This window comes from Phaseolus vulgaris, chromosome 10, assembly GCF_000499845.2.
Source record: "Phaseolus vulgaris cultivar G19833 chromosome 10, P. vulgaris v2.0, whole genome shotgun sequence".
In the NCBI taxonomy this organism is placed as follows: Eukaryota; Viridiplantae; Streptophyta; class Magnoliopsida; order Fabales; family Fabaceae; genus Phaseolus; species Phaseolus vulgaris.
This window is the reverse complement of record NC_023750.2, coordinates 6,124,494-6,145,393: the sequence shown is the minus strand read 5'-3', so window position 1 is coordinate 6,145,393 and position 20,900 is coordinate 6,124,494. Positions and strand designations below refer to the sequence as shown.

The 20,900-nt window shown below is 33.3% G+C and overlaps 1 protein-coding gene across 1 annotated transcript in view; it reads right to left on the bottom strand.

Moving 5' to 3' along the window:
- The window catches only part of LOC137819767 (NAD-dependent malic enzyme 62 kDa isoform, mitochondrial), a 54,777-nt gene extending 42,630 nt beyond the window's left edge, over positions 1-12,147 (bottom strand). The window contains exons 1-3 of the mRNA XM_068623744.1: positions 11,817-12,147; positions 8,315-8,411; positions 3,059-3,177 (exon numbers count right to left, since the gene is read on the bottom strand). Of these exons, the coding sequence (XP_068479845.1) occupies positions 3,059-3,177; positions 8,315-8,411; positions 11,817-11,981 (381 nt within the window). The 5' untranslated portion in view covers positions 11,982-12,147. The remainder of the gene's footprint in view (positions 1-3,058; positions 3,178-8,314; positions 8,412-11,816) is intronic.
- Between the last annotated feature and the right edge of the window lie 8,753 nt (positions 12,148-20,900).

Here is a 20,900-nt window from a genome sequence, read left to right as displayed (position 1 = left end):
TGTTTAGGATATGGTTACATAGCTTCTAATTGCCCTTCTAAAAGAAATATGTTTATTCATGATGGGGTAGTGGTTAGTGAGCATGATTCCGAAACCTCTAGACATTCCTCACCTTCTAGATTCCCAAGTGAGATTGAGAGAAAGTCCTTGTGAAGGTGACTTATTGATGATAAGGCGACTGTTGGGAACAATTCCAAAACCTTTGGCTGATACCCAAAGAGAAAATATTTTTCACACCCGCTGTCTTATCACCAACAAGTTATGTTCCTTGATTATTGATGGGGTAGTTGCACTAATGTGGCTAGTACAAGAGTTGTGGAGAGGTTAGCCTTACCCACTATCTCTCATACCAAGCCCTATAAATTGCAATGGCTTAGTAACGAAGGTGAAATCATGGTTAACAAACAAGCCCTCATTAACTTTGCAATAGGAAAGTATAAAGATGAGGTTTTATGTGATGTACCCATGGAAGCAACTCATGTTCTTTTAGGAAGGCTTTGGCAATATGTTAGACATGTTTTACATGATGGCCTATCCAATACAATGTCTCTTTCCTTCCAAGGGCGCAAGGTTACCTTAAAACCCCTCTCTCCCCAAGAGGTTCATGAGGACCAAATAAAAATGAAAACTAAAAGAGAAAATGAGAAAGCAAAAGAAGTAAGTACTAAACCGAGTCACAATACTTTATCCACTAAATCAATCATGTTGACTCGTGCTATGCCTCAACTTGAGCCTCAAAGGTATTCTTCTTCTTTATCTTTTTCATTACCCAAGGTTCCTATTTCAACACCAACTTGGTTAAAAAATGTTAGGGATGGTTTTTACATACCTCCCAATGGTTTTCACCTTTTAAGAGGATTTTTTCCAAAAAATATCATCATTCCCAAACAATGTTTTCCAACTTGGTCTGTCTGTATGATCTCCTTTTCTGAACTCCCACTGCTTACAAGTTCTAAGTCATGTTTGTCTTTCTCTTATTCAACTGTTAATTTTGATAGTAAATTGACTTTGTTATATGCAAGGATTCTGAATTCGTGGGCGAATTCTCTCCAACTCGGGGAGCATGATGGAGATCAAGTAGAAGAGGATTTCACTAATGGAGGAAGAGGCCATCCACCCAAACATTTAAAGTTCTTCCTTCTAGTCTTCTCAAAAATAAAGAAGAATTAAATAAAGAGAGGACCAAGCCCAAAAAAGACTACAAGAATTCAAGAATGGGCTCCAATTAATATCTCTCTTTGTAATTTCTTTTGTATAAATTTGTAAAATAGAAATAGCTTTAGGATGTGCTAAAGAGGGAAACCTAAAAGACACATCCATTGTATAGCACCTTAGGCGCTAGTTTTAGGAAGGAACTAGAAGGGTGCCTTTGCACACTCCTTTAGGCGCTAGAATGTTTTAGAAGGAGTTAGAAGGTGATCTTTCAAGCTTCTCTTGTACTTTGTGACCGGTCTTCCCCATTATAAAAGAAAGGCTTAGGTCTTTGAAATAATAAGATTGATTTTGAGAGTAAAGAACCTCTATCAAATTGGTGAGTAAGTGAGAGAGACTTGTGTCTTCTTCTCTTCTAGTCTTATCTTGAGTGAATTCTTGGGCTCTCAAGTGGCGGCAACACACTCATCTTGAAGGCAACCATCCTTCAAGTGGCGTGCACAATTCCAAGATCTCCAACCACATAAGTTTCCTTTTCCTTTTCATCTTCTCTTCCATTTCATTCCAAAACAAACTCTAAAACATGTCTTTGTTGTTTCTTGTTGATTCAATCGGTAGAACTTGTTTAGTTTGTGTTCAAATTCGGTAGTTTGTCTTAGTTTGCTGTTCTTATGATTTTAATTGTGCTTCTTGGAGTTTCAATCGGTGCGTTTGTGTTCTTCCTTGATTGCATTCGGTTCATATGTCCAAAAATGGGTTTCTATGTGAGTTTGGCTTGGTTCTTGTGATTTGGTGAGTTCTTGAATGATTAAGAACATTGATCGAATTCTTAAAAAGTGCCTAATCATATTCCAACTCTTATTGAATCCATAACATGTTCATATCATATCCCTATCATGTTCTTGGGTTCACATCATTACTGGTTTTATATTTGCTCTCCAAAAAGATTTCACTTGCATTGTAATGTCAGAATGGCTCACTTTCCTTTTCTATGTGACAATAATATTTAATTCAAAGTGAAAAACAACACGGAATTAGAGAATAAAGTTTTAGGTAAAAGACATATGAGCAAATAGGAGATAGCTAAAACTAGGAATATCTTTCCAATCCATTTGTACTATCCAAGAAAGAAACCCCCTTCCCTTCCACACGTGAACACACAAGTTTATTTTATATTACATTTTCATCTTCGATGATAACATTTCATTCATACAAAAGAAAATTATAGAATCAGAGCATAAAAATATTATACAGCATGTATACTACAAAGAAAAGAGAAAAAAAAAATGCAAGAACACAGTGAACCCAGAAGTCCCTCCAATTACTGTTCAAGAAAGAAAAAACCCTCCACCAACCCTCGCCCAAGACCTTTCGCTCAAGCAGGACCAAGTCCTAGGACCAACTTGAAGATGGCATGAATCCCATAGGTAATGATCTGTTTTGTAGGAATTAGGACAACTACACCATCAAATAGCTTTTGATGGAAAATGGTTTTAGTTTATCTTATCTTTTAATTATAAGTAGGTATTAATTCTAATGCTACACAAACTTCTATAAATTTTAAGGAACTGCAATTACAGACTACCCTGCAAATAGAAGACCCTGACCCAAAGCTCCCAAAAAAGCTCATAATGTTCGTAAGGGATGCAGGTTGAATCAAAGTTTACTTGCCACTGAACTCCCAAAATGAAATAGAAATGCCATAGTAAAAAACCTTACATGGCAGTTGCACTTATATTTTGTCTTAATCATCTACGTAGTTGTACATTCTGTTAATTAGAGGGTCACCTACCTCGTTACGGTCTGAGTCTGTGACTGATTGACACCTAAATTGTCATCAAATGTTTCGAAATAAAATTGTTGGTTATCAAAGGAGTGCAATAGAAAAAAATGGATATACATATACCTTATAGTACATAGTCTCATTCCTGTCATGCAAGCGATTAAGTATCCGCCACTTGGCCAACGCATTAGGATCAGAAGGTCCATCCCTTGCTTGAACTTCAAGCCTCTTCAGATCAACCACTGTTTAACACAAGAATGTTAGCACTGGTTAAATTGTAGGATAATAATAAAAAACGTAATAATAAATAATTACAGTCTAGGTTGAGTTCTTTTTCACATATTAATCTGGTTTTTTCTTGTAAAAGAAACTGAATGAGAAGAATTTGGTAACAAAACTAAGATAGGTTCAAGAGTATGTAAATAAGATAGCTTCAAGAGTATTTATAGCTAAGCTCCATCAGAGGAGATAGTTGCTAGCCGACTAACAGCTTTATTTAATTAATACGAGAGCTGTTAGCAATAACAGCTCTAACTAATTTATATACACCCCTCAAACTCAAGGGTGGGATTTTTCAGAAGAAAAATACTTCACATTGATCTAGCCTATAAGAAAAACAAAACAAATTGAAAAAAGTGGATTGGGACCAAGATAGATGGCTGCTCTTGAAGTAGAATGTATGTCATCAACACAGATGCTCAATCAGCATAACAAAAGCCTTTAAGTGACATAGAAAAAGCAAGAGATGCAGACCAAAGATGTAGTCCATATTAGAATTCATTTAAACACAGCCCAATGAGATTCCAGTGGTTTGGCTATAAATTGACAAACTATGTTGACAACAAAGCTGATTTCTGACCTAGTGAGAGTGGCACATTGCTGAGCACCTACCACTGGTCAATATAAAGTAGGATCTGAGAAGAGATCAGCCCCAAATTTAGATAATTTGCAGTTATAAACTATAGGGGAAGAAATGGAATGAGCTTCTGCCATATGTGTTTTGTGAAGCAAGTCCTAAATGTATTTACTTGAGTCATAACAATAGAATGGTCTAGCAAATATTTGATTTCAAGACCAAGAAAGTAATCTAGATGACACAATTGTTTGAGGGGAAAAAATGCATAGAGTTTAGCTGTAAGTTGCTAAATTAAAGTAATAGAGCTTCCAGTAATTATGATATCATTAACATATACCATAAAATAGACAAATGAGATTGATGTCTGTAAATAAAGAGTGATGAATCACATTTATTGTCCAAAAACCCAAACTGAAGGGAAAATTACTGCAAACCATTGTCTTGGGGCTTGCTTTAACCTATGCAATGCCTTGTTCAACTTACAAACAAGATATCTATCCCCAACTTCAAATCCACGTGGATGTCATATAAATTGTTTCTTCCAATAGACCATTTACAAAAGCGTTATTAACATTCAGCTGAAATAATTTCCACCCATGAGAGAGAAGCATAAGAATAACTTCGATGGTAGTGAACTTTACCACTAGAAAAAACTTTTCATGGAAATCAACATTGTGCACTTGATGAAACCCCATAGCCAACAACCTTGCTTTGTATTTAATAATAGAGCCATCAGCATTTTCCTTGACCCTAAAATCTCATTTGCAACTAATAGTTTGTTTGTGAGGAGGTAAAGAAACTAAATCCAATGTAATTTGCTTCAGAAGTGCATCATTTTATTGTTGCAATCCAGCAAATCCTCAAGTTCTTTCTTAACTACTTTAGGTTCTGAACGAGTAAGGAACAAGGAAGGATGAATTTCAGACTAATGAATACCAGATTTAGACCAAGTCTTAATAGGATAGGTGCTGACAACTGGAGCTGGAACAGGGATAGAAGCAAACTCATAAGTGGATGGACTAGAAGTGATAGGCGGTGTGTAGGAAGGTTCATGTGTGACAAAAGGTACAAGTTGTGGAATTGTGAGGTGGTGCAAGATTGGAGATTAAACTAAAGTAAGAATTAAGATCACTGACCAAAGTTAGGTGTAGTAGCTATCAACTCTAACTTTTAGCTAACAACTCTTTAATGTGTCAAACAAGATGTGTTTCATGACCAAAAAAAGAGCTTAAATTTCAGTGGAAGAGAGTGTGTGTTTCTTGCCTTCAATAATCGAACAACTAACACATTATTCGTGACATATTAGAACTCCGACGTTGACGGGTTCAACAAAACTCTTGATCTTTAGAAGATACTTTCAAGACGAACTGCACACATCACATAACGTAGATTATGCGTGCGAGATTTCAATTGAAGGCCAAAGTATTCATGAATCTTCTCCTAGAACACATACGAGTGATTCAATCTAAGAACACGAGACAAAACAGATTTTCGAGAGTAGATTGCAGCCAAACAAGTAAGTTTGACCCTGAACTTCCCACACTTCATACTCAAGATTAACATGATCAAGTGTGCAATCCTCTTCTGTAAGATAACATAACCATCGAATTCACAACAAATCATTGTAACTTATGTGACTTGATCATTGGTTCAAAATGATCAATTTGAATCATCGAGCTTCTCAGAAACAGATTTTCCATAGGACTGGGATGTGAAAATCATGGACAAGTATGAATACATCGCGAAGAGAACCCAAGAACCCTAGAATTTAGGAAGAAGAGACATTGAAAAATTGGTTACATACACCACGTAATAGAAACTAAACAAGAGAATTTGGTAACAAAAGCTTAAAATATATTTTTAGTCCACCAAATTGCGAGCACTACTTCTTTTGGTCCTCCAATTAAAAAATTTCATCTTTTAGTCCTTCTATTCTGCAAAAGGTTACTTTCAGTATGTAGGGTTAGACGACATTAATGATGCCGAGGAGGTGGCCAAAAGTGCTCTACCCAACATTTGCTAAAAGAATTTAATCGAGTGACAGTTTTTAAAAATTGATTAAAGGCTTAAATATGTTTTTAGTCCTCCAAATCAGGGTCATTAATTCCTTTAGTCCTCCAATTAAAAAAATTCTTCTTTTTAGTCTTCTATTTTAGCAAAATGTTATTTCTAATTCTAGGGTTAAACAATGTTAGTGTAAAACCGTATAATTGGGAGTGATGAAGATAGTTGTAGTGAATAAGGGTCAATATCAGAGGCTTGTAGAGAAGCTCATCTACTTAGTCCACACCAGGGCAAACATAGCTTATGTTGTGACTGTGGTCAGGTAGCTCACAATGATTCAAGAGAGCGACACTTGCATGCTAGGAATAGAGAATCCTTCAATATTTGAAAACAAGTCCAAGAAGGGAATTGTTGTCCAAGAAATATGGAAAATTAAAGATGGAGATGTATATTGATGCAAATTGTGCAAGGTTTGTCACTAATAGGAGGTCTACCTCTGGGTATTGCATGTTCTTGGGAGGGAACTTGGTGACTTGGAGAAGTAAGAATCAATATGTAGTTGTAAGGTCCAATGCAAAAGGCTTAATTTCAACCTATGGCGCAAGGTGGGGGGTGAATTGTTATGGTTGCAAATAATTTTGAGTGATTTTAATGTAAAGTGTGAACAACCTATGACCCCTCTATTGCGATAATAAATTAGCTATTAGTATTTCTCACAACCTAGTTCAACATGATAGGACAAAAAACATACAAATAAACCAACAATTCATAAAAAATGGATAATAGTCTTATTAGTGCTTCCTACATCCCATCAAGGCTTCAGCTAGCATATATGTTTACAAAGAGGCTTCACAGAGAGTGGTTTCATGATCCCACATGCAAGCTAGGAATGATAAATATCCATCCATTCATAAGCTTGAGGGGAGTATTGAGTTATGAAAAGATATTGTTGATCTACAAGGAGATATTATTAATCATTGTAATTATGGCAATTAAGATATTGTAGGATCCTATAAGAGATATTGTAATCATTATTCCAGGGTGGTAGAGCTCTTTGTGCACCCTCTCATACTGGTGTACAAAATACAATTTGAATCATATCTCTTCCCTTCACATACCTAAGTATTCTTTTTCTCCAGTATGTGTTATATGGTGATGCTTTTGCATACTCTATTTTTTTATAAAAGAAAATAAAATATATAAGAAAAAAAATCAGAATCCTTATTTCTCATCACCAAAACATCAACTGTAAGCATGATTTGCCTGCATCTATATTTCAGATAGATACTAAAAAGTTTCAGTGTAAATGGGCAAATATATGCAATACATTCAGCAACAGCCTCTAGAGCGCTTATTGCAGAAACTCAAAGAAGAACTATCACAATAAAACATTTAAAATGAAATTAAAGAAAAAATAAATAAAGCAATTAAAGGAGTTCTCCTTGAACTGTTTCACACAGTCCAAAGCAGTAACACAGCATCATCTCATTCCAAACCATTTCACATAATAAAGTTTTAAAATAGAACAAAAAAGTAAACTAGTGTTTCAAAAATACAAAGCTATCCAATCTCTTTATATATCCGTAACAAAAATTATCTAAAGAACAATTGAGGGCTGCCATGGGAACAAAATAAAAGAGAAAAAAAAATTACCATAACATATGTAACAAACTAATCTTTGTGCATTCCTAGAAATTTGTAAACTTCTTGAATAATTAATTTTTTTGAAAACATTAACCACTATTGATTTTATTTACAAGGGTGGTCAAGGTAACTTCAAAAAAAAAGAGTGTTTATGTAGTTTCATTAAATCTCAGAGTTGTGTGTACTTAACTCTAAAAGAGAAGATTATTGCATAATATAGCAACCAAAAACACAAGATCAGAAAATTCAAAATCAATTTGTCAATCCCTCTAAATATCAGGAGTAAACTATTAAAAAGGTATCATCAAGCTAAATATCACGAAGAAGCAAAATGAACCTATCTTCAAGGTATGACCAGTGAAATGTCTAAAACCTTTCCCATACAACATTCAAATCCATACGTATAAAGCGGAACACATGTCATGCTCCCTTTCTCTTGCAAACTATTGAAACTGACCACTAGTTGATCTTCAAACTCTACTCCTTGTGGAGAGAGTAGACAACCAACACACCACATTCAAGACACTGAACATAGAAAAACAAATGCCTTTAGTTTTTTAAAACTGATAAAACACCTGAAACAGAAGATATCACTGGACAAAGTGTTACTATTCCACAGACAAAAGTCAGATTATTTTTAAAAATTCATTTTATTTATTATAAAAGGTACCATGAACCAAAGTGATAAATGAACCATGGCAGAAGCCTTGATTTGAATGACCTGAGCTACCTAATTCCCATTTAATGAAAAAATGAAGGATGGATCTCAATCATTAACACCACTCTCACCATTATGCAAAAATAAAATTACTACCAAGCACAACACTGATTTGGTATATTCAACATTGGCCTGGGACTAGGGGAAAAAAACATACTGAAGCGTTCGATCTGTAGGTCAGGAGACATGACATTCGGAGGAAGCAGTCCTCGTAGATCAAGACGGTCTCGTTCTGTCATGGAAAAAGCTGTTCCCTAATTTTAAAATATCAAAGTTAATATAATACTAGAATACATACAAGTTTATAGGAAACTATAAAATATCCACCAAAGAAAAGGTGATGCAAAAACTCAATAGCAAAATCTTAAATTTATTAATCCAACATGTAAAAATAGACTAGACAGAATATAAGAATGCATGAAATTTTCCACATAATTCATGGGCACTTTCTAGCCTCAAGTAAGCAAGCAGAAGACAAGGATAATTCATCTATGGATTGTATCCTCTAAAGAATAACTCGGAACAAATTATAAGAAATGGGATGTGCCTAGCTTCAAATGTGTTGAAATATGGGTGTAAATAATGCACATTTACTGTACAATAAATATAGATTGATTGGATAATAAATATAGATTGATTTGAAGAAATCCCTAACATTAAGTGTTGGGATTAGGAGTTCATTTGGTAGATTTGGTCCAGATTTAAAGTCTTCATGTCTGGAGATTTACTTCCTTTATTTCAAGAGATTTATTTCCTTTTATGAGGATTTCGTTTTTCCTATAAATACCAATGTATTCTTTCTTTCTAAGATAAAGAAAAGAAATTTCACAATTATTGCTTTCTGCCTACACATTTTTTTCACATGGTATCAGAGTAGGTTTTTCCAGGAGCCCCGTTTTCAATTTACCACTTACAACCTTCCTTGCCGTTTTATCTTCAAGAGGGTGCAACCTTAATTGCTGCAGTTTCATTGCAACAGCCTTTATTGCTGTTTTCTCTTTCTAAAATCACCCATTTGACAGCCAGTTGCTGATTTGTATCTCCATGATGTATGATCCAAAATCAATTGAGGAAGGATTCAATATTGTGGATATCAAAAAGACAGAAAGACCTTTTGGGAACACTTGAGAAACCCTCTGAATTATACTCTCTTGCTCTCTCAGTTAATGTTTGTTGTATGAGTGTTTCATATGGTGCTAACTATTGGATTGTGGATTCAGGATCTACAGATCATATGACATACTCACCTCAACTCTTCCATTCTTCAACCCCATCTCCATGCACTAGGAAAATTAGTTGCCAATGTCACTATAGCTATAGTTGCACTTGCAGGATATGGAGATATTTATTTATCTTCCAAAGTTATTCTTAAAAATGTTCTACATGTCCCAAAACTTTCTACAAGTCTTATTTCCATCAATAAACTAAAATATGACCTCAATTGTTTTGCAATGCTTTCCCCATCTTTGTCTGTTTTACAGGAGGAGGACTAGGGGAGGAGGATTGGACTTGTTAAGGAAAGAAATGCACTTTACTACCTAGAACCATCTCAAGAATCCAAAGCTGATCAACACCATGTCTCCACTCAGCATATCAAATAAAGAAGTTGAAAGAAATAGATGGAATGTATTTCTGATGTATTTTACAAATGTGATTACAGTCTCTATTTATAGACTGTTTTACAACCTAATTAAGGAAAGAAATAATAGGTAATGAAAGCCAGAAATAATGAGTGTTTACAACTGTACAAATCAAATAAAATAAAATCACTAGCAAATCTGTCCTAATAAATATAGAATGGAATCTGCACTTAATTACAACATAATTCTTCTGATTACGCAACAAAGGACACTCTTTGGTTATACCAATATCGCTGCGGGCATCCATCACTTTCTGTTTTAAAAATTATGTTTCCCCATTTATTTTAAAATTTGAATACCTCAAACCTGCAATGTGAGGGTGGTGAATTACCTAAACACACTCATGTATCTTTTCCCATTAGAAAAATTAGAACTCACAACCTTTCCAGTTAATCCATAGTGATATATGGGGATCATCTACTGTACCTAATATCTCTGGGGCACATTGGTTTGTAATCTTTACTGATGATTGCACTAGGGTTACTTAGCTCTATTTGCTTAAACAAAAATTTGTTATAGCACTTTTATTCCCATTTTTCATTCAATGATTCAAAATCAATTTGGGGTCAACATACCAAACAGAAAACCCACCTGAAAAGACCCATGACCAGGAACATGCACAATGCCTCAAACTATGTACACAAAAAGTCCATTTCGTATAAACAAAATTACAAAACAAACTAAGAAAAATTAATAAAATTACTTCAAACTTTATCTAATCAATAGCAGCTTACGAAAGTATTATTTAAACAATTTGAAAACTTCAAATTAAGATAAAAGTAACACAAAATAAGCAAACAGCATTTATGATAGTAAAAAACTGCATACATAAAAGCAAGATAGAATCATTGAAGCCTTAACTAAACTACCAAGACTAAAGGGTGGCAACACTTATTTTCACCCTTCTTGGACTCATGTGTAACCTGCATTTGCAGAGCATTTTCTCATACGCATTTAAAAGAGCAAATATAAAGTAAGATCAATTGAGTTTCACCCATGAGCTAAAATCAACTAATGAACTTAAATTAACCTTTATTGAAGATATTTCATTTAACTTCTCTGAAAGCTTAAGTGCATATAATATTCTAAATTCATAAGAGAAACAATTCATTTTATTTTATTTTATTTTCTCCTAGAAGTGTTTAGAGAAAAAATTATCCAAAGGAGTCTAACTTATAAACAATTTCTGAAACTATATGAGCCATTTTAAGTTTATTTTAATGATCCATAAATTGAAGCTTAACTTCAAACTGTCACTTGTTTTAAGTTATTCAGCACAAATGCCTATATAAATTGAAAAATTAGTCACCACCTCTTAAATTTAGAAAAAGAAAAATGGTGTTTGGATTAACTTAGCAACGCCGAAGCCTCAATTAGATTATCATGACTAGGATCTCATTAGTCTACACTTATTTTCTCCTTATTTGAACTTCTCTATAATAATAGACATTTGCAAAGCATTTTATGCTAGTTTGGTGAACTTATAAACAACATCTAAAACTCATGTAAGCTGTTTTAAGCTTATTTTCATTATCTATGGCCCAGTATTAATACTTCTTCATAAGCACTTATAGAAAAACAAAAATGACTTAAACTTCTCCAATAAACTAAAACTAAATTGTATACTTCTGCTTTTTGACAAAATAAACCAGAGAACTTCCATAAAAGTTAAGTATATAAGATGGTTGTAACTTATAAAAACTTCACGAACCCAATTCACTTTGCCTCCTTATTGTCTTTCATGTGTAATTGTTCATGAATAAGTTTATTTAAATAGAGTCAATCTGAAGCTTACGAAAATATCTAGACCTTCAAATTACCATTTGCTCAAGATATCCACCCAAACAATGCCTAAACAAATTGCAAAACTATCCACCACCTATTAAATTTTAAAAACAAAGGAGTTTTGTGTGCGAACTAGCTTATTTTCAATTCAAAACAGCTTATACAATCGAAATCATCACAATCTGATCGATTTTCCACACAAAAACATAGAAAATAAAAAACGAGAGAAAATACTTTGTTGAACCAAGGATCGTGGAGGATGTCGAGGCTGCGTTTGTGGACGATGGAGGGACGGTGGCCCTCGGTCGTGGTGAACGGCCGCGACAGCAGGTGCGCGCGGGTCACGTGCTGCTTCAGCAGCGACGACGACGCCCTCACGTGCTTCAACAACATCGCCATTTCGCTCTGCAATAACGAGATCTAATGAATAGTGCTATGAATTCAGTGACTCGCGCACACGCACTTATATATATATATGCAGAATCGATTTGGCCTTGCGAGATTTGACAAGACGACCAATGGCGCTTTCTCAAAATTGAATTGGGGAGGTTGGTTGTGGGGACATAGTTTTTTTTTCTTTTTTAATACCATTTTTATTTGTCTATTTTTTCTAATTTAGTTTCAGTATTTTTAATATTTTAATTTTATACATACCAATTGTAAGACCACAAATATTACACCGTGCGGTCACTTTAATTATGAGCTTTCAATATTGATAATGGTGGCTACATAGTGAGGTGTACGTTCGAAGAGCGCGGGAAGGTGTACGTGTGGTAGCGTCGGAATGCTTTACAAGAGACCGACGAGTTATTCTCGCACTTCTTCCCTTGTATGGTATACGAACTTGGTGGAGGTGAGGTATTTGGAAATGGTTGATGATGATATGATCATAAATCTGGAGAACAGGGACTGAGATTACTACATGAGAAAGTGTTGGAATTTTTTTTTACCTAGACTATGGAAGGATAATTATCAATTGATAAAACTTTAACTTTAAAAAAATTTAAAGAAATGTGATTGGTGTATTTTATTGTGTAGTATATTTAAATTAAAATTATTTTAAAATAACATGATTTTAGTGGGGTAAATTTCTTATCTAGCACAATTTACACTTTTATTTCCCTATCTAGCACTCTTTTGTTTTTATTTCTCTATCTAGCACCTATTTGTTTTTATTTCTTAATCTAGCACCATTTTATTTTTTATTTCCCTATATAGTATCATTTCAAAAATAAATAATAAATTAATTTTTTTTATAATTTTAATTTAGAATGCATTAAAAAATAAATATTTTTAATGTTTAAAATAGTTAGAAATATAATTAATGAATAAAGAAATGAGTTTTTACAAAATAAAAATAAAAAAGTAAGAAATTTGAAATGTTTAGTTTAAAATTATTTTTTTAAGAATGAAGAAAATAAAAAATTAAACCCTACAACAACATCAAAGTTGAATCTATAAACATAAATTAGTATTTATTTTTATTATTATTGATGATGTAATCATGTTAATTTCAAGTAAAACATACAGGACATAATTATAAAAAAAACAAAGTCAATTAGTATTAATTAATAGTGGTTGATGATGATATGATCATAAATCTGGAGAACAGGGACTGAGATTACTACATGAGAAAGTGTTGGAATTTTTTTTTACCTAGACTATGGAAGGATAATTATCAATTGATAAAACTTTAACTTTAAAAAAATTTAAAGAAATGTGATTGGTGTATTTTATTGTGTAGTATATTTAAATTAAAATTATTTTAAAATAACATGATTTTAGTGGGGTAAATTTCTTATCTAGCACAATTTACACTTTTATTTCCCTATCTAGCACTCTTTTGTTTTTATTTCTCTATCTAGCACCTATTTGTTTTTATTTCTTAATCTAGCACCATTTTATTTTTTATTTCCCTATATAGTATCATTTCAAAAATAAATAATAAATTAATTTTTTTTATAATTTTAATTTAGAATGCATTAAAAAATAAATATTTTTAATGTTTAAAATAGTTAGAAATATAATTAATGAATAAAGAAATGAGTTTTTACAAAATAAAAATAAAAAAGTAAGAAATTTGAAATGTTTAGTTTAAAATTATTTTTTTAAGAATGAAGAAAATAAAAAATTAAACCCTACAACAACATCAAAGTTGAATCTATAAACATAAATTAGTATTTATTTTTATTATTATTGATGATGTAATCATGTTAATTTCAAGTAAAACATACAGGACATAATTATAAAAAAAACAAAGTCAATTAGTATTAATTAATAGTGGACACACAAATAATATTGAAGTGTCTACCTTAAATGCAAAATTCTAAAAAAAACTAATGCAAATGTTACACTTAAGGCTTAAAATTGAGAAGAAAAAAATGCAAAAATAAATAAGTCTAGAAAATAAAAATAGCAACAATAAAATAAAACAAAACAAAAATAAATAAAGAATGGCAGAAAAATAATAATAACTAATTTGAAAAAATAATAACTTTAAAAAAAATTGATTGGTATATTTTATTGTGAAGTGTATTTAAATTAAAATTATTTTAAAATGACATGATTTTAGTGAAATTAAATTTTAATTAATATTAATATTGTGTTAAGATTGAATTTTGATTATTTCAAATTTATACTATTTTGACATAATTTTAGTTTAAATACACTGAAGTTATATCATAATTTAATTTGGTAAAAAAATTAAATGTTGGACGTGATTGATGATGAAGAGAAATCATGGAATGAGTGGAAATTAGATGAAGGAGATTGTTTTTATTGACTCATGTGCCAAGTTAGTGTGGTACGTTCACTATGATAACTGTTTTTAATCATTTGTAACTAAATTGAGAATTTTTAAAATTGTAAAACTAAATTAGTAGTGAGGTTTTTTTATTAGGATTTAATATTATTTTTTGTCTTATAATTTCTTTTTGTCTTATAATACGAAATTGGTTTTCATTTTTTGCCTACACTTTATATCATTAAGGTGTTTGTATAATGAAAATTATTAGAATAGGTCCTTGACAACAGATGACGTCAATTTTATTTTTGACATGGCAAATAGAGTGTGGGCGCGAACAGTTTTGACTTCCACGTGGATTGTCTGGTATGACGGTGTATTTAGAGGGAGAAATGAAAGAGAAATGAAGGGTTGATGTTGTTCTTCTCCTTTACAGGTTTGTTCATCTCCTTCTTCTTTATTGATCTTCTTATTGTTCCAGTTGTTGATGTGGTAAATGTTCTTCTGGTTCTTCTTATTGTTCTTCCTGTGGTTTTCAAATGGCTTATTGATCTGGTTTCCCTAACAATGGGTTCAGATGCACGGTCGTAAAGTTGTGTTAAGGTTGTGTAATGAAATCTCAATGGTGTTCATCTCGATTTGCGCAAAATAGTTGGGATCAAAATCTTCACTAACAACATCATCTAATTGTTCATATTTGGGACGAAAAGTGTGTGGTTGTGGGAAAAAATCATTACTTCTAAAAGCAAGCACCTTGACCAAGGAAGAATGTTTTGGCGATGTAGGAACTAAGGAGTAAGATATTCTAATTGTTGTTAAATTGTCTCCATATAATTATAATTTATATTGTTAGTTTTTTTTCAAAATTCATTGTTATGATTGCAGACCAATGTCCATTGTAACTACTTCCAATGAGTTGATGAAGTGGAACCTCAAATTGAACCAATTCCACTTACAAAAGGACAAGAATAGTGTTGTGTTGGGTCATAAATGTTACAGAACCTGGCTAGGAAGAATGCTAAGTTGAAGGAAAAATTAGTGCCAAAAAGAAAATTTGGAAAAATCAATGTGTTTTTTGGGTGTATCCTGGGCATTTACAATTATGTTTTGTTTGATGCTCTTGCTAAAGATAAATTGTAATATGTAATGTTATTCACTTTTGAGTAGAAGTGGAATGAACATAATATTTGTACAAATACATGTTTCCCCTTTTATTAGAATGTGATGTTTTATGTGTTAATTGAAATTAGTGTTGATTATGATTGTATGAGGCAAAATAAGCAATTTGAATAAGTCATGTGTGATGGAAATTGTTCATGCCGGTTGACTTGCTTCACCGGTTGACTCGAACGACAATCATTGTCCCTCCTATCTCTGTCTGAGAGTCGTCCTTCCTTGGTTGAAGAATCTCCCACCTACAAAGACAAAGGGCGCCTTGACGACAGTTTGCACTCTGACGCTCAAGTCAGTATAAGGGTAAAGAAACACCAAGTGTATAAAGTAGTTTCAGTCTTTGTTAACATATGGGTTTTGGTCTAGTCCCCCAATATTTTTGTATTTTCTTTCTTTTTCTTTTTTTAATAATACTTTTTTCATCTGATGGCAAATGATTGTTGTTACTTGAGGTGTCAGCCTAGCTGAGATGTCAAGTAGCATAGTGATGCCTAACATGAAAGCTTTTTATAAAAAATAAAAAAAGTTATTTCAGTCTTAAAAACTGTGTACCTTGCTAGGGTTGTTAACTCCCTTTATATAAGTCGAAACTAGGGTTTACTTATGTTCCTTTATCCCTGTCTAGGGTTCCTTGGAGAATGTCCCTGCGCCGTTATAAAGTAATCTTAGCGTAATCTGGCACATGGAACTTCCCTTAATTGGTGTGCAACGACCAACAGAATGGCCGCCTGGGTACCAACTTGTGCACCAAATCTCTCGGACCATTTGTTCCACGGGTGCCCTAAGTATTCACGTGTCATGCATGCAGCTTCCTCTCGAAACCCTAACCCTAATGGGCCTTAGCGTTTCCAAGAGCTATTTACTCGTGTCGCGCCTTGATGCGCTATACACACCACTTGCATGGATCCCTCGTGACTTAGGCTTCCCTCATATTTGATGTTTTCAACTGAAGATTGTGTAATTCTGGGACCCACTTTACGTGGTCCAATGTAATTGTTCAGACAGTCGACGTCCAATCTCTCCCTCGACTGGCGACGCCCGATGTTGATCTCCACCGTCGAGGTCAGTGGTACGGATGTCCGAGGACTGACCAACATCCTGATATGTGTATTCGGGGCCTACCTTACGTGGCCCATCTTTACTATCAGGCATTGGTGTGCGATGTTTGAGGTCAGCCACTAGAGTCGATGACCGAGGACTGGTCGATACAGAAATCAACCAGCCACAACATCCATAGAATAAGGAGGCACATTAAAAAAGGCAACTCTAGGAGGAAATAATGTACAAAGCATACCAGAGTACACCTCCATACCATAAAAGAATACTAGATCCTTGGTTAGAGACTACAAAGAAGACTGAAACTCAACTAGCTTCGTCAAGGACAAGTCATCATCCTTTTTTTGGTCAGAGTTTAGTTTAAAATAAATAAATGTTTAAAGTAGATTAAGACATTTTATTTGGGTCATGTATTAGGCCTTGATTTAATTTTAGTTCTTAAATTTGGACTAATAGAATAGTGGGTGTATATAGTAATAAACCCTCTAGGTTAAAAAATAGTGACTTACCACTTGGCATGGGAAGTCTGGGTGTGGCATGAGAAACATGAACGTCCACATGACTCTTCCTCAATGGAGAGGATCTACACCAATTAAGATGTGACATTTGTGAACCTCTCATTTGACAAGATCATGAACATAGAACAAGTGACGCTATTGGACACCTTGCCAATAGACAGTTTTTAAGTTAAAATTCTTATTTTAGACATCCAAGTCTCCTATAAATAAGAGTGCATCTCTCTTGTAATTTTTAGCTTGAATGAGAATAGATATGCTATCCATTTTTTGTTATAAACATTTGTTCTTGAGCTCAATGATACATCACCGTTTGGTATCGGGTTTGCTACTAGATCGTTTGGTTCAAGTTTGCAAAATATCTCAATGATTGTTTGATTCTCAATCAACCACTATTGATCGTTTGATTTCGATCAATGTTGTTAGGTTGTTTGGTCTTTTATAAGAATTTAGAATATTTGATCTAGGTAAAAGTGTCAATCATAGTTTGATATCGGATAACAACTTACAGTAAGTATCATTGTAAACAATGATGTGTAAAAAAAAACTTTTGTTGATAATGAATAAGCCTCATTAAAACCTTACTTGGAAAAAAACCTCCTTAGGGTGTGTTTGGATTGGGGAGAGGATGAGTGAAGATTTGAGGGAGTGGATGTGTGAGGATTTGAGAGGAAAGTGTGAAGAAAATAAGTGTGTTTTGATTGAGGTATGTTAGAGTGGATATGCGAGAAAAATTTATTGCTCACTTGGAATACTCTGTTGAAATACAAATTGACGCATAACCCTATCAACCTGATGAAATTCAACCGTTGTGAAACATATAAGAGGAATTACCACCCGTGCAACTGGGGAAACCTCAATAGTGATCAAGCGCCTAACATAATCCACTTGATATGGAGTCCAAAGAAACTGTAAATAAATGTTTTGAAAAATAAGTATTATGAAATTTTCAGTTAAAATGTTATGTTAGTTTATATATTGTTTAAAACCTCTTTAGCTTTAATGCCATCAAACGTTGCCCGTATTTTGAGAAACAATGGATCCTCATGTGTGTCCTATGCATCCTTCGAGTCCACCTAACATAACAATGGAATATAAAGAAATTTGCTATTAAGATAACTTGAGCTGAACTTTGTTTTCTTGTCTCGAAAATTAATGCAAAAGTAACATACCTTTCTCCGAGTGGGAAACCAACGACTTGTTTAACTTCTTCATCGGTCAATGGTTGAAGTTGTGGAAAACGCATGTTAGGCATTCCCATGCCCAACATTGTAAAAGCAACATGCAACCTCCAATATTATCCTGATTAAAGTCTATTCCGTGATCGAGGGCACGGTACAGAGAAGCCAATACAGTTGACCCTCAACTATAATTCCTGACGTTGTTCAAGTCAACCAACAATAATAGATACATTAAATGTACCTTACTACCTGAAGAATAAGGCATCAATAGGCCAAGACAAATTAATTGCATTACCTTTCACCGTTGTAGCGGGTGGTATAAATCCGAGCAACTGCTCACACAAAGATATTAAATCACCACTAGTAATCCTAGTGACAACCTCACCATCAACAAGTGAACCCAATACCAATTGCACATCTTCTAATGTAACAGTTGTTTTACCAAGAGGAAAGTGAAAGGTACGAGTCTCTGTTTTCCACCTTTCCACTAATGTTGTAAGTAGGAGGTGGTTGAAGTCAATGTTCTTAAATTTTAACAAATGTCCAAAACCAGAATGATCAATTAAGTGTTTGACTCGTTGGTCAAGTATGTCCTCGTGCTTTAGTACTCAGATTGCATGTCTTCTAGGTCTCAATAGTCTTTTATTACCTTTCCATACATCTTTAGTAACATGTTTCTCTTGGATCCGCAATAGGGAAATATTCACGGGAAGGCGATGAGATGCCATGAAATTCTAATAAGATGATTCCTGAAAATACAAGCAATTTTTATGAGTACCAGAAAATTACTTACCAATTAAAATGCTTCATAATATTAAATGTCAAATTGTTGGTATCATTACGGGATAAAGTAGGATTAACACTTGGGATGATGCTAAAATTCAAGAGCTTATTGGGTGTAAATTGCACACATTGTTAGATACTATGCTCTCCTAGTACATTTAACATGTAGCCAAAAAAAAGCCCACTACGTTAATGTCACACATCTCTCTCTTATTATAGTTGGAGACTTGAAGCATATAACCTAAATATTGTATAACAAAGCAGGTTTAGAAAACAGTTATACGATAAGTGGAGCAAGTGGACGAAAAAAAAAATTCATATGTAGTAATATAATATAAAAAAATATTCATATATAATATTATAGCAAAATATTCATAAGATTAAACAAAATATAATAGAAAAATATTTATAACATCTTAAAAAGTCATTCATATATAATATTCAAAAGTAATAGAAAAATATAAAAATATTTATATATAGTGTAACGTAAAAACACTGTCTTAAAAAAAATATTGATATACAATAATATAATATAAAGATATTCATATATAATATTATAGTAAAATATTGGTATAATTACTTTTTTTTCTTACATTTAAGGTCAATATTCAATTTACTATCGTGGTTATTAAAAAATTCAATTTCGTCCTAACCTTTTTTAAAATGTATTGTTGGTCTCTTCTGTTAACTTTGGACTAACAGTGTTAAGTGTTTCTGATGTGGCACAGACGACTACAAACGTGAACTCTAATCTGTTGTACACGTTGGCCTCCTCATTCAACTATCCCTTCACCCCCACCGCCTCCCCCAAGTGCTTCGCTCCCCAACTCGCCTCCACACTCCGCTTCCTCATCTCCATCAAGAGCCTTCGCAACATCTTCGTCGTCTCCCTCTCCCACCTTAGGAACCTCACCCTCTCTAAGCTCACCATCAAAGCCTCCGCTCCCTACGTTCTCCTCTCTTACATCTTCAACCTCCAAACCCTCACCATTTTATTTCTGATTTGTTGGAAACAGAATTGCGAACTCTTTTTTCATAGCCATCACAATCCATTTTCACCATGATTTCAACTGTCTGCACGACAAAAGGGTTAAAAAGGAAAATAAAATCAGTAATTGCTACCACCATAAAACACATGTGCACATATGGTATAGGAGCTAGGCATGTGATGTGAGAAAGAAAGGATTGTTTGTGAGGAAATAAAGCGGGTGCATGCTCTTTGAATAGAAGTTGCCAATGATGTGTCAAAAATTTTCATTTTGTGCCCATGCAAAGTTGCTAACTGCAAAGGCAATTTCTTTGTTATGGAACTGAGAAAAAATAAATGAAACAAAGTGTAGTGTGCATGATGGTTTTCTATACACTGAAAAAAGTGTCGCATTCGTAGTTGAGGATTTGACTTGTCGTAATGAAAAAAAATTGAAATAATTATGTTAAATTATATTTAATTCAGACAAAATATTTGTTATATAATAAAAGAGCAATGAAGTCTTCTAGCATTGTACTCATCCTTTGTTCTACTTCAATATCTCTCAATTGTTGTATTCACGTAAAAAAAACTGAGAAAAAGGTTTGTGGGATACATATTTTTTTCATTCTAGCGTAAAGTTCAAACAAAATCGTAAAGATAATCTTAACTTTCATTCTACCACTTTTTTATAATCTTTTTTACACAATTATAAAATTTAACTACCACTTTTTCATAATAAAATAAAATAATTTATAAAGTTATAATCATCCATTCCTTTCATTAAAAATTAAAACATGTGTTTCTTGTAAAATTTGTTAGTTTATTTAGTTTGTTTGTTTAATAATGTTTCAAGGCAAAATTAAATTGTTTGACAAAAAAACCCATTGGGGAGTGAAA